The sequence below is a fragment of the Equus asinus genome, chromosome 14 (genome assembly GCF_041296235.1).
Source record: "Equus asinus isolate D_3611 breed Donkey chromosome 14, EquAss-T2T_v2, whole genome shotgun sequence".
In the NCBI taxonomy this organism is placed as follows: domain Eukaryota; kingdom Metazoa; phylum Chordata; class Mammalia; order Perissodactyla; family Equidae; genus Equus; species Equus asinus.
In genome coordinates, this window is record NC_091803.1 from 13,509,960 (window position 1) to 13,529,126 (window position 19,167).

The following is a 19,167-nucleotide window of genomic DNA, read 5'->3' on the forward strand; positions in this document are numbered from 1 at the left end:
TTATATAACAAAAAACTGTAAACCGGGGCTGGCCCCGTGGCCGAGTGGTTAAGTTCGCACACTCCGCTGCAGGCAGCCCAGTGTTTCGTTGGTTCGAATCCTGGACGCGGACATGGCACTGCTCATCAAACCACGCTGAGGCAGCGTCCCACATGCCACAACTAGAAGGACCCACAACAAAGAATATACAACTATATACCGGGGGGCTTTGGGGAGAAAAAGGAAAAAATAAAATCTTTGAAAAAAAAAGTTTAAAAAAAACAAAACAAAACTATAAACCATCCAAATATCTCTCAAAAGGAAAGTGAATGAATTGAGGTATATCCCTATGGTAGAATATCATGCAGCTATAAAAATGAATGAACTGCCTTCAGCAAAGAAGATACAGAATCAACACAAAAAACTCAAGTGCATTTCTATATACTAACAACGAACATTCCACAAAAGGAAATTAAGAAAACAATCCTATTACAGCAGCAGCCAGCAGAATAAAATACTCAGGAACTAACTTAACCAAAGAGGTGAAAGATTTCTACAATGAAAACCACAAAACATTGCTGAAAGAAACTAAAGAAAACAGAAATAGGTGGAAAGACATCTTATGGTCGTGGACTGCAAGATTTAATATTGCTAAGACAACACTATTCAAAGTCATCTACGGATTCAATGTAATTCCTATCGAAATGCCAACAGTGTTTTTCACAGAAATAGAAATATTCATCCTGAAATTCATATGGAATTTCAAAGGACCCTAAAAGCCAATTGATCTTGAAAAAGAACAAAGTTGGAGGACTCACAGTTCCTGATTTCAAAACTTACTACAGAGCTACAGTAACCAAAACAGTGTGGTACAGTGTGGCTTAAAGAGACATGTAAACAACTGGAACAGAATAGTCAGAGATAAACCATCCCATGTATAGTCAAATAATTTCTCACAGGAGTCCCAAGACCATTCAATGCAGAAAGGACAGGCTTTTCAGAGAATGATGCTGGGAAAACTGGATATCCACATGCAAAAGAATAAAGGTAGACCCTTAGCTAACAGCACGTACAAAATCAACTCCAAATGAATCAAAGACCTAAACATAAGAGCTAAAACTCTAAAGTTCTTAGAAGAAAAGAGAGCAAAAGCTTAATGACACAGGATTTAACAATGACTTCTTGAATATGACCCCAAAGGCACAGGCACAAAAGAAAAAACAGACAAATGGGACTTAGGAAAATAAAAACCTGTTATGCATCAAAAGACACTATCAACAAAGTAAAAAAGGCAACCCATAGAATGGGAGAAAATATTTGGAAACTATAAATCTGATAAGGGATTAATAACCAGAATATATAGAGCACTCCTAAAACTCTACAACAACAAAAAACTCAATTAAAAACCACACAAATGACTTGAACAGACATTTCTCCAAAGAAGACATACAGATGGCCAATAAGCACATGAAAAGATGCTCAACATCACTAATCATTAAGGAAACGCAAATCAAAACCACAACGAGGGTCCGGCCCTGTGGCTGAGTGGTTAAGTTCATGTGTTCCGCTTCGAGGGCCCAGGGTTTCGGCAGTTCAGATTCTGGGTGCAGACATGGCACCATTCATCAGGCCATGCTGAGGCGGCGTCCCACATAGCACAACCAGAGGCCCTCATAACTAGAATATACAACTATGTATTGGGGGGCTTTGGCGAGAAGAAGAAGGAAGAAGAAAAAAAGAAGAGTTGCAACAGTTGTTAGCTCACGTGCCAATCTTTAAAAAAAAAGTCATTTGCTTAAAAAAAAAAAATACATGATGAGATACCACTTTACATCCATTAGGATGGCTCCTACCAGAAACAAAAAAACCCAGAAAATAATAAGTGTTGGCGAGGATGTGAAGAAATTAGAACTTCAAACACCACTGGTGACAATGTAAAATGGTGAAGTCGCTGTGGAAAACAGTACGGCAGTTCCTCAAAAATTTAAAGGTAGAATTCCCATATGATTCAGCAATTCCACTTCTGGGTATATACCCAAAAGAACTGACAGCAGGGTCTCAAAGAGGTATTTGTACACTCATGTTCGTAGCAGCAATATTCCAATAGCTAAAAGGAGAAGCAACCCAAGTGTCCATCAATGGATGAATGGATAAGCAAAATGTGTTCTATACACAGAATGGAATATTATTCAGTCTTAAAAAGGAAGGAAATTCTGGCGTATGATACAACATGGATGCACTTTGAGGACATTATGCTAATTGAAATGAGCCTGTAACAAAAAGACAAATACTGTATGATTCCACTTAAAAGAGGCACCTAGTCTAGTCAAATTCATAGAGGCAGGAAGCAGAATGATGGATGCACGGGCTAGGGGGAGGGGAGAATGGGAGTTACTGTTTAATGGGTATGAAGTTTCAGTTTTGTAAGATGAAAGAGTTCTAGAGATGGATGGTGGGGATATTTGCACAATAACATGGATGTCCTTAATACCACTGAACTGTCCATTTAAAAACGGTTAAGATGGTAAGTTTTATATTGTGTGTATTTTACCACAATAAAAAAAATTGAAGAAAAACAAAAAACAATTTACAGGCTGGAACTGGCCTCCCTGGCTGTAGGGAAAAAAAAGCAAAACAAAACCCAAACACATACGTTCGTATGCAGACACATACATAAAACAACATGGCTGAATCTTAAGAAACACAAGTTCTTAAGACACAAGAACTCACTTGGCTTGTGAGCTATTGGAATAGTGCTGCTATGAACAAAAGCTTGGCTTGTGAGTTCAAGCCAAGTCACAGAAGACTACATACAGTATGACCCCTAAAATGAGCAAAACTGGTCAAGACATTATTTAGGAATGTGTGTGTATGTATACATTTTACCCCCTCAAAGAAAGGAATAATAGAAATAAAATTTAGACAGCAGATCCCCCTGGGGGAAGGCAAGTGGAGGGAACAGGAGAGGAGTATAGGGACAGACTCTGCAGCATCGGGAATGTTCTTAACTGGGCAGGTCTTAAATGTCTAGGTCTTCAACTGGGTAGTCGTTTCACAAAAGTTGACTTTACTATCATGTTTTACAGTTTACATTTATGTTACATATTTTTTATTGAGATAAAATTAGCATAACAAATTCACCATTTCAATAATTTTAAAGTGTACAATTCAGTAGTTTGTAGTAATAGTCAGGATGTTGTGCAACCATCCCCTCTAACTAATTTCAGAACATTTTCATCACTAAGAAATAAACTCCATACCCACTCAGCAGTCATTCCCCATTTTCGACCTCACCCCCAGCCCTGGCAACCTCTAAGCTACTTGCTGTCTCTATGGATTTGCCTATTCTGGACATTTTCTACAAATGGAATCAGACAAAACATGTTCTTGTGTGTCTGGCTTCTTTCACTCAGCACAATGTTTTCAAGGTTCATCCATGTTATGGCAAGTATCAGAACTCCACTCCTTTTCATGGCTGAATAATATTCCACTGTGTGGATATACCATGTTTTGGTTTTTGCTTTGTTTAAACAAGAGGCAGAACAATTCATCTCCAATCCTTTGTTGCAACATCCAAGGGATTCAACTGTGCAGCTGAGTCAGTGAGCAGTGTGTGCCAACCCAAGTTTACAGGGACCTGAAGTTGTGTGGGATTCCAGGTTCACGTGCCTTGGAAATGTTTCCACAGAGGATCACACAGTGTGCGTAGCACAGAACTGGGAAAATGTACCTGTGTAAATGACACCTGCTATGAAATAGCCATCTAGGCCTCTTTGAGGAAAGGACAGCAGGTGTTAGTGGATGAGCAATGGCTCGAGATGACTGGAACTGCGCTTGCCTCTTCCTCCACCTGGTAATTTTGTCTGGTTTTTTTTTGTTTCTTTGTTTTTAACCTTTGGACCCCCTTCAAACAAAATGAACGCATTTTGTCAGTTAATGGACATTTGGGTTGTTTCTACTTTTGAGATATTATGGGGAATGCTACTATGAACATATGTGAACAAGTTTTTAGGTAGATAAATGTTTTCATTTCTCTTGGCTACATACCTAGGAGTGAAATTGCTGGGTCATATGGTAATTCTACACTTAACTTTTTGAGGAATAGCTAAACTATTTTCCACAGTGGCTGCGCCATTTTAAATTCCCACCAGCAATGTATGAGGGTTTCAATTTCTTCACCTTCTCACCACCACTTGTTATTAGCTGGAGGTTTTTTGATAGTAACCATCCTAATGAATGTAAAGTGGTAGTGATATCTCACCATGGTATTGGTTTGCATTTCCCTAATGACTAATTATGTGTGTCTCTTTCCATGTGCTTATTGGCCATTTGTGTATCTTCTTTGGAGAAATGACTTCACAAAGATTTTTCCCATTTTATAATTGGGCTGTTGTCTTGTTATTGAGTGCTAAGTGTTATACATTCTGGATACTAGAGCTTTATCAGATATATGATTTACAAATATTTTCTCCTATTCTATGAGTTGCCTTTTCACTTTCTTGATAGCGTCTTTTGATGAACAAAAGTTTTTAATCTTCATGAAGACCAATTTATTTATTTTTTTCTTTCATTGCTTGTGCTTTGAGTATCACATGAAGAAACTACAACCTATTCCAAGGTGACAAAGATTTACACCTAAGTTTTCTTCTAAGAGTTTTATAGTTTTAGCTCTTACATTTATGACTTTGATCCATTTTGAGTTAATTTTCATAGATGGTGTGAGGTAGGGGTTCAAATTCACTCTTTTGCAGGTGGACATCCAGTTGTCCCAGCCCCATTTGTGGAAAAAACGATTCTTTCCTTACTGAATGGTGTTACTACTCTTGTCAAAAATAATGGATCATATAAAAAGAAAAGTGGCCCATATATACAAGGGAATACTATTCAGTCAAAAAAGAATGAAATCTTGCCATTTGCAACAACATGGATATATACCTTTAGGGCATTTGGCTAAGTGAAATAAGTCAGACAGAGAAAGATAAATACTGTATGATCTCACTTATATGAGGAATCTTAAAAAAAAAAAAGAAATCTCATAGATTCTGAGAACAGATTGGTGGTTGCCAAAGGTGGGGAGTAAGGGGTAGGTGAAATGGGTGAAATGAAATGGGGAGCCAAAAGGTACAAACTTCCAGTTATACAATAAGTAAGTCATGAGGATGTAATGTACAGCATGGTGACTAGAGTTAATAATACTGTATTACATATTCAATAGTTATTAAGGGGGCTGGTCCCATGGCCTAGTGCTTAAGTTGGTGCGCTCTGCTTCAGCAGCCCAGGGTTTCGCCAGTTCAGATCCTGGGTGTGGATGTGGCACCACTCATCAGGCCATGCTGAGGTGGCGTCCCACATAGCATAACTAGAAGGACCGACAACTAGAATATACAACTATGTACTGGGGGACTTTGGGGAGAAGAAGAAGGAAGACAAAAGAAGACTGGCAACAGATGCTAGCTCAGGTGCCAATCTTAAAAAAAAAGGTACTAAAAGAGTAAATCTGAAAAAGTTATCATCATGAGAAAAAAAAATTCTACAACTAGGTATGGTGACAATGTTGACCAGAGTTACTGTGGTGATCACTTCAGAATTATATGCAAACACCAAATCATTATGCCATATAACTGAAACTAATAGAATGTTAAACATCAATTATACCTCAATAAAAAAAAATAATGGATCACAGATGTATGGGTTTACATCTGCACTCTCAATTCTATTCTATTGATCTATGTCTATTCTCACACCAGTACCACACTGTTTTGGTTATTGTAGCTCTGTAGTAAGATTTGAAATCAGAAAGTGAGTCCTCCAACTTTGTTCTTTTTCAAACTTTTTTTGGCTATGTGTGGTTCCTTGCAATTCAATAGGAACTTTAGGATCAATTTGCCCATTTCTGCAAATAAGGCAGTTGGAATTTGGATAGGGATTGCACTGAAGATCAATTTGGGGATACACATCATCTTTTATATACCCCCACAATGTTTATATGATCAAAAAGATTTTGAAAAAAAGCGATTCAACTTGTTGAAGGATGATGAAAGAAAGGAACAGGATGCTGAGACAGAAACCACAAGGAGGAGAAACACTGGGTTAGAGAGAATGGTCAGGGAAGCCTTCACTGAAGAGATGACACCTGAGCTGAGGCCTAGAAGATGATAAGGGGGGCAAAGAAGAGCGTTCCAGGCTAAGGGGATGGCATGTGCAAAGGCCCTATGGCAGCCAAGAGGAGGGCTCACTCCAGGAACTGAGTGCAGGGCCGCAGGGCTGGAGTCAGAGCCTGGCAAGAAAGGGCAGGAAGGAGGGGTAGCATGTGACGGCAAGTTTCTGGAACGGCACTAGGCAAGTGTTTAGCATGGTTATCTCCAGCTAGTGGGACTTCTACTTTTTACCTCATTTCTGTCTCTGCTGTGAGAATATATCAACAATTTTATTACTTATTCAACAACATTTTAAAAATAAAGAGAAGCTTCAACTTTATAGTTACTAAAGAAAAGCCCATATAAAAAACTAGCACAGTAATGAAATGTAGCACACTTAAATTGACAATATTCATTGCACGTAAGGATATGATTAAAGTGGTACTTCTACCCATTGCTGCTGGCAGTATAAACTGGTAAAACTTCTGGAAAGCAATTTAACAAGGAGTTCTGACAACAATAAAAATACCCCAATCCTCTGATCCACTCCTGGGATTTATTCTAGGGCAATAACCCAAAAGGAAGAAAAAGCTATATATGTACATATGATAAATGTCTCAACATCTCCAATTGCCACTGCACCCCACCCCAAAAAAGGATGCCCTCTGCCAACAGGCTAATGATAAGTAATTATTTGATAAAATGATTAAGTGCTTAATTGCCTTATGGTAAATTAATTTGATGCTATACCATACAAATATTAACAACGGTAACTGTGAAAATTGATTGTATCAACATGGAAAAATGTTTTATGTAAATTTAAATGATAAAACAGGCATATAAAGTCATACCTATACTATGTTACAATATAAACGATGTACACATGAACAAGGATAGAAGAAAACATGAGACAATGAACCAAGATGATTTGAGGTGGTGGTAGGATTACTGAGGATTTATATAAGATTGAAATCTTAAATTCAAAGGCCTTCCCTTCAGATAAATATCAGAAACAAAAAGATTATAAATACACAAGGTTGATAAAGCCTTTCCCTTATTCCTCCCTCCCTTAATCATGTTCTTCTCAAATCAGCTAAAATCGAGCTCCTTTTAGGCGGCCCTTGTTTCTTCTTTAAAAGCCTCACAGTTTCCTGTCTCTCCAGAGAGAAAGACAGAACCCCTTTGTTGAGGGGCAGCTCTAATCCTCCATCCACTCCCTCACTTGTTCCTCCATCCAATCAGTTTGTTCAGGGGAGTCAGAGTGAGGGGATGGGGAAGGGACAAACAGAACACTGCCCCGAGGAAGTGATAAGAGAGGCAAGAGTCAAAGCAAGGCAGGAGGTTCTATCCCGAGAGCTCTGCAGCTCACAGCTGTATACAGCACCATCCCAAGGGATGAAAGGTCCACTACCTGTTTGTCCATCTGCGCCCCATCCACAAGAATAGACTTCTCCTTTATCCGTTAGGAACAGACTATGGTCCTGACCACAGGCGACCTATCAGACAAACAGATGGGAGGTTGATGAGAAGAAATCCTTGGAAGCCCAGTGTCCTCGTCAATGGACTCAAAGCACAGTAGCATTCCCTACTGCTCCTGAACCCCGAGGGGGCTGGGTTCAGGCAGGCTGCCCCACACAGCCTCCACATCGGATTCTTTCTCAATCCACTGCAGCCTGGCTTCTGTCCCACTGCACAGAAAGTGCTCTTGCTAAAGGAAAGTGCCAGATACACTAAGGAGCAAACCCAAGATCTCCTCCATCCCACTCCATCCCTGAGGAACCACTCCCTCCTCCATAAGCCTTTCTCTTTCCCATCCCTTTCTTCTGCTTCTCTAATAGCTTTTTTTTTAAACAAGACTTATGTGGATTTTATCCCCGCCCTGCATTTTTTTTTTTTAGGCACCTGAGCTAACATCTGTTGCCAATTTTTTCTTCTTTATTCTTCGTCTTCTCCCCGAAGCCCCCCAGTATATGGTTGTATATTCTAGTTGTCGGTCCTTCTAGTTATGCTATGTGGGATGCCACCTCAGCATGGCCCGATGACCAGTGCCATGCCCGTGCCCAGGATCTGAACAGTAAACCCTGGGCCGCCGAAGCAGAGCACGAGAACTTAATCACTCGGCCATGGGGCCGGCCCCTCTAATAGCTTTTAATCTTTGTCATTAGCTGAGCCTCTGGTTCATATCCTTCAGTGCTGGAATCCTTCTCCAAGATCTGTCTTCTGCCCTCTTCTCTTCCCACTCTTCAAACTCCCCTGGGAGGCTGCATTCATTCCCGAGCCTTTTGCTGTCACTTTTACACTTTTATCTCCAGTCCCAAGAACTCTACTGAGTTCCAAACCTACTTTTCCAACAGCCTAATGAAAAATACCCTTTACCGAACACTTGTTATGCCATGTCCTGTGCTAAGTTAATAACCAAGATCACCTAATAAGAAACTGAATGTCAGAGAAGGTTGGTAACTTGCTCAAAGTCATCTAGTTTATATGCAGAGAAGCAGCAACTTGAACTCACATCCTGGTGACTTTGAAGCCTGTGCAAGGAGCACTACACTCTACTGCAACTTTAAAAGCAAAGTCACTCTCTACCTCCTCCACGCCTCCCCCACCCCCAACCCAAACCTGCTCCTCCTCTGGTTCTCCCTAATCTGGGTTGAAAACATCAGCAGCCACTCATTTGCCTGTGGGGTCATGCTCCACTCCTTCTAGCTCACTGCTTGTCCATCTAATCAAGCCCCCAATCCAGTCAATTCTCCTTATGTCTCCCCATGGCTTTCCAAGTGGCCTTCATCACCTCCTCCAACTCTCCAAAACCCTGCATCGCTCACTTTCCACCTGTCCTCCAGCCTCTCCCGTGTACACCGCTCCCCTGGAAGCACAGCAAACTCCAGCCGCCCCTCAGGCTCTCAGCAGTTAAAGCCTCCCCCTACCCCTCCCCTCTGCCATGGAACCTTTCCTACCACCCATCCCTGGTCTGTCCCTTTCCTACCACCCATCCCAGGTCTATCTGGTAAATTCTGCTGCCACCTCCTCCATGATGGCTTCTCTCCCTTCCATTCCACCCTTGGGACTTAACAATTCCCCTTTTTGTACTCTTATAGCACTTTCTTTATGCATTCATTTGTGTCTTTAAGTACTGACTATAGGTACCTACCATGTGCCAGGCACTGCCCCAGGAATGGGAATAAAATGGTGAGCAAGATAAAGCCAGCCTAGAACACACGGTGTGGTGCGGTACAGCTAACTTTAACCTGTCTCTCCCACTAGGTGTCATTCCCTAAACCTTATTAAATTTTGTACCCCATTATCTACTGTACATCCTGGCCTATAGAAAGCAGGCAATAATTTTTACTAAAATAATTTATTAATTCAGAAAGTCACCCTAACAAATCTGCCATCAGGCCACCCAACTTTCACCCTTTAAAAAGTGCCCCAGGGGGCAGAACTGGTGTCTCTCAGCCCACGCCACTTACCTGGACCACCTGTCCATCGAAGTCCCGCATTCTGTGGACTTTGTGACTTTCGCTACAGCCAGGAGCAATTTGGGGAAAAGCAAGAGATATGGTCACGGTGAGCACTGTGGGCTTCTGGCCCCTCCCTATCACCCCTACGCACACAGGAACTGCTAGGGAAACCCTCGAGGTCAAATAAAAGGCAGAGTTAGACCCAGGTGTGAAAGTAAAACAAACAAAATCCTGTGGTGATTTTACTACGGTGCCAGAGTTGAGACCGGTGTTTAGACCCAGCAGAACAATGCGAGGAAGCAGAGGAAAATGTTTCCAAAGACTAAAATAAATAGGACTGAAACAGAGGAATTCTTAAAGTTAATCAATTTGCTTAAGAGTAAAAAGTTCAAAGAAGTTCCAGGCACCAACACTCAGGCGCCCTCCCTCCCACCAGGCTGAAGTACGGAGCTCACCCTGCAATGGAACAGCACTCTCCATAGCTCTCCAGGGAGCACTCAGTGCTCCTCGCAGGCAAGAGGAACCTTGCCTTTTACTGCTTTGTGGGTCTATCACATAGTAATCACCCCAGAAATGTTTACTGCTCAACACAATTTGGGGGAGGGGTAGTCCTTGTGGGAACTCACCTGTAAATTTCATTTTCAACCACCTTCCTTCCACATTGTCCATAAGAGTTGTTTCCCAGGCTGAAGACTAAAGAATAACACCACCAATGAAATCAATCCTGCAGGTTCAGGATATGCTAGAAAGTCAGGACTGGAAGGGCATCTATAAAGTGATCCTAGTCCTACTGCTCACCCAACTGCCACTGGGTTTCTTTCTCCAACATTCCCCACCAGCACAGGCATACTCCCAGGCAAGTTGGGGTCTGCTGCAACAGCCTGGCCCCCTCTTCTGTCCCTCTGTCTCATCTCAGGGCCCTAGTTCCGCCTCTCAGGAATTCCATGTGATGAGATGAGCACCTCTTGTGAAAGGCCTTAGCAGTCCCACTCCCTGGACCTGTCACCAGGCTGCCCTCGATGCCAAGTCCCCTCTTGAAAGAGTTCGTAAACACCACCTTCGCATTTTCCTACAAAGCACACTCAGACAGAAAATGAAATTTGAAAAATTTAGCCAACTTGCCCTTCCCTGGAAACAACCACTCCTCTGGAGAGCCTCGGGGTTACCCATGAGCCTGGACTCTGAAAGCCCTGCCATGCGGAAGGAGTGTTAGCAAATGTACAAGAGAAAAGCTGTCTACACACGCAGCTTGGCTCAGCGACTTGACGACAAAGGGAGCGGGAGGCCTTGATGAGGCTGCCTGGTGTGCGCTGTCACGTTTATGAATACCTGAGATTTCCCAAGAGCCACAGAGAGCAGCAAACATAAGAGGAAGGTCTGCCCCTACAGCTCTCTGGAGCCATCCTACTGGTTTGCTCGGGAAATGCCAACAGCTCCACAAATCAGATGGGGCTCAATAAAACAAGCCACTTCAGGCCCAATGGCAAGAAAGCGGTTCCCCGACCCTCTCTCAGTCTTGAACAGGTCAATTCACCTCCTTCGCTGTCTGTCAGGATGAGAGAGTGGGCTCTGCCGCAGGAGACTTGTAGCACCCGTGTCTCCTGAGGTCTGTCCAGAGGCAGTGGGATGGGCGAGGGCTCCAAAACATACTCGTATCCCCTCACTGAAACAAACACAACCAGGGTCAGTGCACTGATGGAGGGTCATTGCATTTGTAACATTAAAGGTCATACTGTCCAACCTCCACATTGTTACGCAGTCAGAGATCAGAATGACTTACCCAAGGCACAAAAGTTAGAGCAGAGCGAAGACTAGAAACCCGGTCCCCAACTCTCAGCCCACTGTACCACACTGCCTCCAATACACACTGGGTTATTGAAAAGCATCCTTAGTCTTATTAAAGAAAGCTCTTCAAATGTCATTTAATACAATTTGAATTTTTCAGGAAAGTAAAAGCATTTTCTTTTTGCAATACTAAGATTTCTCGGGAAGATGAAAACAGCATCTCTCATATGATACCACTTATATTAAAAGGAAGCAAAAAGAATACATAGACACATTCGCTTGTAAATGCATTAAATCTCTCTAGAAGAATAAACTGGAAACTGTTAGTACAGGTTGTCTACAGGGAGGAAAAACCATGATGCTGGGAGCACAGAGATGGGAAGCAGACTTTTCATTATATGCTCTGCTCTGCCATCAGGATTCTGAAATGAAATGTTATACAAATATGTTATCCATTCAAAACAGAAAATTTTAATATTTAAATAAGCAAGTAAGGGGGAAGGTTTTGTAGAAGTCACTCTAAAGAAGAAGCTTATTGTTCTTTACAGTCCTACTGGAGAGGCCAGATTGGTGTATGTAGGGAATTCCTCTTGCAGGTTTTAATCAACGAGCTTTCAAATAGTTACAATGGAGGCTGGAGTTGAGAAGATCTGCAAATACACTGGTTCTCAACCTACTCCCCACTATTGATCCCCTATTTTCTCCCATGATCCCCATGTTTAAAAAGATTTTGTCTACCAAATAAATGGCATTATCACCGTTTTAATAATACACTCACCTACTAGTATTCATCAGTGACTGATATGATTTTCAGACAGAGCTTTCGATAAGCATAGAATAACTGCCTTTTCACAATGAGATGATGTGATTCTAGGCAAAATCAAAGAAACTAGACAATGATGTTAGCTTACAGAGCCTCATTAGGTGAAACTAGGTAATACCTTAAAATACTGAAAAGTCACTCACATCCCTCATTACTACCTGCATAGACCCCTAAGAGCCTAGAAAGTAGTAAACACATAACATTGAAAGGGAATCTGGCTGTAGGTCCAACTAGCAATTGACAGAAAATACAGAGAACAGAGGATCATGTCAACTGGCACCACAGAGATGCAAACTCCAGACTGGAAAATTCTATAGAATAAACAATGTGATTTCTTCAATAAATTTCAAGGAAAAAAGATTAAAATAGACTTAAAAGACTTTTAAAAGTCTTATCAACCCATTGCAATGTCTGGACCTTACATGGATGTTAATTCAAACAAATTTTAAAAGTAAAATAAAAATCTAATGACGTTTATGAGATAACTGGCAACTTGGACACTAACTGGCTGTTTGATGATATTAAGGGATTATATTAATTATTTTTAAGTGTGATAATGATGTTGTATTCATGGTTTTTTTAGAGTCCTTATTTTTTTAGATATGTACTGAAATATTTACAAACCAAATCAATAATGTTAGGATTTGCTCCAAATTTCTCAAGGGCGAAGGCGGGTGAAATGTGTAAAACAAGACCATCATGAGCTGATGATAGCTGAAGCTGGTGACGGTCCGCGGGATGCATTACCAGACTCTGTCCATTTCTGTACATGCTTCCAATTGCTTGCATTAAAAGGTATAAAGAGGGGGCTGGCCCATTAGCAAAGGGGTTAAGTCTGGCGCACTGCACTTCGGCAGCCTGGGTTCACACATTTGGATCCCAGGTGCAGACCTACACCACTCATCAGCCATGCTATGGTGGTGACCCACATACAAAGTAGAGGAGAACTAGCACAGATGTTAGCTCAGGGTGAACCTTTCTCAAGCAAAAAAAGAAGCTTGGCAACAGATGTTAGCTCAGGGCAAATCATCCTCAGCAAAAGAAAAAGGTATAAAGAAATGTAATGTGGCTTCTTATAGCTAATAATGACTTCAATAGTAACTAAACAAGAATCCTGATGAAATTATTCAAAAATGGCAGAAAACAAAATATATGCTATGATCAAAATTATATTTAAAAATAAATTTGCATACAAATGAGAGAACCAAAAAAAATGAAAAGAAAGGTTTGTCCAGTATGTACTTCTGGGTAATTTCTCCTTTATTCTAAAAAATGTTCCCTATTGTACTTATAATACTGCTTGACTAATGACTACTTTTTAAAATGCCATCACAAATCATTTCTAACATTTTTACAATCCAAGTTCTAAATATTTGGAGTAAAGTTCCATCTTAAGGATTTAGTTGAATTTTTTCCCCAGACTAATTCTAGGCACTGTAGAGTGTTTCAAGGTATCTCCAAGCTAGGAAAGAAAGGTCACCTCTTTGGGGCCAAAAAACAACATCTTTACTTACCAGCAAATGCCCTTTTGCCTAAAGGTTCGATGTTGTCACCAAACAGGCTGAAAAATAATCTGTTCCAGATGGTGTCAAATATGTCTTTAAAGACTCCATCTATGTTGTTGTTATGGTTTGGCTCATGTCATCCTACTCTCAAAAGTCAGAGGGAGTTTTCTCAGCCCAGTAACAACGGATGAAGCCAAGGGGAGAGCACTCACTGTGATCTTTCCGGCTCCTGTGAAATCCAAGCTGAGAATCTTTGTTGAGGCCCATTCCCCAAACTTTCGTCACATCCTTGGTTTTAGAGGACAACAGTGTGAATCCATAGCCACAGGCAGCTGATGAAATCTGAAAAAGAGTTGCCATGAAGCATTAACTGATTTGTGATACCAGCAGTGTGACCTGAGATAGACTGCTTAACCTCTCTGTGTCTGTTCCCCTCTATGTGAAATGGAGCTCATAATAGTGTCTCTCTTAGGGGGTTGTTGTGAGGACTAAATGAATTAACAGAGCCAAAGCCCCTACAGTAAATAGCACCTCACTTAAGAGCGATGTCACATACTCACTATTATTATAGGCGGTAGTTGGAGAAGTATCCGGTAGAGGAGAAAACTGAGGCTCCTAGAGACTAAGTAACTCACCTAATACAGTCACACAGCTAATAAGTAGGGGCTGTCTGATTCCAGAGTGCACGCTCTGGACCCTGATGCTGCACTGTGACACTCTCAACCCTGCCATGAAGAAGAATTCATACTACAGCTACAGTGAACATAACACATTAACAGCCCAGTGACTTTGTTGGGTGTTTCACCCGCACTGTTATCAATCTCACCTTCACTGACCACATGAGGAAACTCAGGCTTCAAGTGGGGCTGAAGCAAACCAAAGGCAGCAGGCTTTAGAGTCAACCCTGTTCCCATGAACCCAGTGACCACCTCCTGGGATAGTCCTGGTTTACACTTGATGTCTTGACCTTTGCTCTCAAACAAACTGGATGACAAAATATACAGTCACTCTAAAGAGCCCCCACTCTCTCTTGGCTGTAAACAGTTTATCACAGGCCTCTGCAGCTGATCTCAGAGACTACACGTAGATCTAACCTTATCCCAAGGAAAACGCCAGCTTATCACTGATAATGAACAAACATGAGGAAATCTCTTTTAGTTTCAGCATTTCTTGAAGAAAGCTAGCTAAATATTTCCTTTAAACTTGATTTGATGATGACTTGTTTAATTAAGTCACCCCAAAGTGATATATCCCACCTTTTGCCTTGTGGTATTTTCTCTCCTAACATTCACAGGGCACATATACACATGCACCCTTGTGTTCATCAAAAAGCCTCAGTTCTATGGCCTTCTGGAATGGCTCCAGCTCCAAAGAAATGGCCCACTGGGGAGGCAAGAGCCAGCCCCTGACCACAGGACAGGAAACACAGAAAAGAAATGACTTCAGAGGTGAGGCACAGCACACTACGATTATTTTCATTGTTTGTGGTAGCTGTCTATTCAACATTCACCAAATATTTGGTGTGGACCTGCTGTATTAATAAATCTACTAGTAGGTGAAAAGGCTTTGAAGAATACCAGACACAGAGTCAGCATTAAGTAATGTTTGTTATAATAATGCACCAGGAGAGGACTTCTAACTACAGTGGAATGAAGATGTTAGTGAACCTCTCACCAAAAAGTAAGTAAAAAAATGGACAAAACTGAAAGAAAAAAAAAAAAAAACAAGCATTCCAGGGCTCAAAAAACCAATCAAGGGAAATAAACTGATAAATTATTCATGAAGGCTGCTAGAATTACAGGTAAGAATAGCAGGAGTCTACAGACTTCTTGTCTTGTGCTGTTCCGTCCACCCCAGTTCAGGTAGCACAGAAGGTTGAAAAGGGTCTGGCTGGCCGTGAAAACCATCAGCTTCGTTGCCAGAAAGAACTGAGTTAATTTGGGGTGGAGGGTGAAAAGCTCAGGCCCAGCAGCAAACACAGTAGGAAACAAACAAGGAAAATCCACAACTCAGGTTGCAATCCTGATTGGGGCAAGAGGACAGCCAGAAATTTAATGGGAGGATACTAGAAATGAGAGAGCCATCGAAGGCTCTGCACACATCCATGGCTGACTGGGAAACTGCACAAATGAACAGAGGAGCCCTGAGCACCCAGTGGGAAGCTAAGCCAAGACTTGAGAACAGGCAAAACTTTGATGTGGTTCCAACCTACACACAGAATCAAAGGCAAAGGGTAGAAACCCTACAAGCTCAAGGTGTTTGAGCACAACCTCTGCCCAAATCATCGGCTGACCACAAAGGTATGCAGATAGCAGGCAACCATCAAGAAGCCAGGCTGAAAAAAACAAAAGAGGGAGGAGGACAAAACAGAAATCTGAGCAAAGACATCAGTGACCATGCACAGAAGGGGAGACAGATTCTCCATAGATTAAGTCTACAAATGTTACTAAAGAAGAAACTCAGAGGGAAAGATATCAGAATCCAAAGTTTTATAAAATATCATCTAAAGTTCCAGTTTTTAACAAAAAAGTACAAGACATGAAAAGAAATAAAAACATGACCTATACTGAGGGGAAAAAGCAGCTAACAGAAACTGACAAGAAGTAGACCCAGATGTTGGATTTATCAGACTTTAATGAACTATTGTTTAAGGAATATTTTAAAACCATGTTCAAAAAACTAAATGAAAACATCATGACAATGACTTTACAAATATGGACACTGAATTCACAAATAAAAACATCAAAAACCGAAATGGACGGGCTGGCCCAGTGGCATAGTGCTTAAGTTCCTGCACTCTGCTTTGGGGTCCCAGGGTTCAGGGGGTCAGATCCTGGGCACAGACCTACACACCGCTCATCAAGCCATGATGTGGAGGCATCTCACATACAAAATAGAGGAAGATTGGAACAGATGTTTGCCCAGGGACAATCTTCCTCACCAAACAAACAAAAAAAAACCTAAATAGAAATTATAGAGTTGTAAAGTACAATAACAAGATGAAGAATTCACTTATAGAATCAACAGCAGATTTGAGATGGCAGAAAGAAGAATCAGTTAACTTGAAGAACTATCTCCAGAAATTATTCACTCTGAAGAACAGGAAAAAAAAAAATTGAAAAAGAAAATAAACAGTGCCTCAGAGACCTGTGACACAGTATCAAGCTTATTAACATTTATGAAATGGGAGTCACAGAAGGGCAAGAGAGAAAGAGGTAGAAAAAAATACTTACAGAAATATTGGCAGAAAATTTACCAAATTTTATGAAAAACATAAATCTACAGATCAAAGCTGCTCAACAAATCACTGTTAAAACTGTTGAAAGACAAAATCTTAAAAGCATCAAAAGAAAATGGACTCATCAAGTACAAGGCAACAACAATAAGATTAACAGCTAAATTCTCATCAGAAACTATGGAGGCCAGAAACCAGTAGAATGACATATTCAAAGCAATGAAAGGCAAAAACTGTCAACAGAGCATTAATTCATTCCCCAATAAAGACTGAGAGAATTCACTGCTAGCAGACCTGTCTTAACAAGAACTAAAGACATTCTTCAGGCTGAAAGGAAATGACAGCAGACGGTAACCAAAAATCACAAGAAGAAAGTGAAAGTAATTACAAAGGTAAATATAAAACACTGCATAAATATATTTTTCTTCCTTAATCCCTTAAGAGATTTAAAAGACAACTGCATAAAATAATAATTATAAATTGTTGGGCTTAAAATATATAAAGATGCAACATATATCACAATAACCACACAAGGGAGAGAGGAGGAAATGGAGCTATGTTGGAAAACAGTTGCTATAGCTTCCTCAAGATTAGGTCACTATTGACCTAAAGTAGATTGTGATAAACTAACACACATTGTAATCCCAACAGCAACTACTAAAAAAAAGAAAAAAAAAAAACTCAAGAAATATAGTAAAACATACAACAAAGGAATTAAAAGGGTCCACTAGAAAAATACCTATTTAACACAAAAGAAGGCAGCAAAGGAAGAACCGAGAAACAAAAAAGACATACAGAAACAAAGATTAAAATGGTAGATGTGATCCAATCACATCGGTAATTACAGTAAAAGGACATGGATTGAGTGACATCAGTGAAAATGGTGGAGCAACAAGAATGCTGGCAAACATTGTCAAAATCAACTTTTTCAAAACTCTGGCAATGAACCAAAGATGTGAAGCAATCTGGGGAATGTCTACTCAAGAAAGCAGCTAAATCACAGTAAGAACAGGAAGCTTTGCTGCATGTTAAATTGACCTATTCCCATCCACCTCTTCTCAGCTCTGCGGCAACCCTGAAAACCAACAGCTCACAATTACAGTGAAAACCAGCAGTCTGGCAGCCACTGGATGAGGCAGGATGGGACTGGAGCAACTTCAAAGCCCCATTCCCAGAGAATTCTCTTTGATCTCTCTGGTGGTTCCCTGCAAGACTCCATTCACAAGGCTCTATTTACTGGACTTGACCCAGTTGTCCCCCAGTGCAAACAGCCCTAGGGACGTTTGTTGAAAACAATCAGAGGCTAATGATGAACACTGAAGTTACCTGAGGTGGTGGATAACAATTGGAGGAAACAATAGGTTAACCAAAAAACTATCAACTAACTCGACCTGATACCTATAGAACACTCCACCTAAACAACAGCAGAATAGACATACTTCTCAAGCACACATGGAACATTCTCCAGGACAGACCATATGCTAGGCTATAAAACAAAGTCTCAATGCATTTAAAAGGACTGAAATTAAAGCATGTTCTCTAACCACAACACAGTTAAACTGGAAATCAACAAATAAAGAAATCAGGAAAACCATAAATATTTGGAAATTAAACACTTCTAAATAATTCATGGGTCAAAGGAGAAATCAGAAAGAAAACAGAAAAAAATACTTGAAGGTGAATGGAGACAGAGGAAATACAATGGATCAGAACTCATGGGCTGCAGCTAAATAGTGCTTAAAGAGAAAATTATAACTTTAGCTCTAAACTTTAAAGCTTTAAATGTAGCTTTAAACACTTACATTACAAAAGAGAAAAGACCTCAACAATAGCCTAGCCTTCCAACTTAAGAAACTAGAAAGAGCGACTAAACCCAAAGCAAAGAAAGGGAATAGTAAAAATTCAAGCAGAAAACCATGAAACAGAAAACAGAAAGTCAGCAGAGAAGATGTATTAAACCAAAATTTGGTTCTTTCAAGAGATTAACAAAGTTGACAAATCTTTAGCTAGACCGACCAAGGAAAAGAGAGAAAGTACAAATTACCAAAATCAGGAATGAAAGAGGGGATATCACTAACAACCATATAGAAATTTAGAAGGAAAACACATCAACTGAATTTCATTAAAATTAAAAACTTTTGCTCTTCAAAGACCCCTGTCAAGAAAATAAAAAGAAAAGCCCTACCAACAGAAAATATTTGCAGATATCATACATGTGATAAAGGACCTCTATCCAGAATAC

The 19,167-nt window shown here is 40.6% G+C and overlaps 1 protein-coding gene across 4 annotated transcripts in view; it reads right to left on the minus strand.

Moving 5' to 3' along the window:
* Positions 1–19,167, minus strand: part of RCC1L (RCC1 like) — a 61,970-nt gene that overhangs the window by 14,468 nt on the left and 28,335 nt on the right. For all 4 annotated transcript variants that reach the window (XM_044746757.2, XM_044746755.2, XM_014831808.3 and 1 more), the window contains 5 exons: positions 13,903–14,032; positions 11,112–11,240; positions 10,204–10,270; positions 9,587–9,638; positions 7,528–7,612 (listed from right to left, as the gene is read on the minus strand). In XM_044746757.2, coding sequence (XP_044602692.1) covers positions 7,528–7,612; positions 9,587–9,638; positions 10,204–10,270; positions 11,112–11,240; positions 13,903–13,957 — 388 coding nt within the window. In that variant the 5' untranslated portion in view covers positions 13,958–14,032. The remainder of the gene's footprint in view (positions 1–7,527; positions 7,613–9,586; positions 9,639–10,203; positions 10,271–11,111; positions 11,241–13,902; positions 14,033–19,167) is intronic.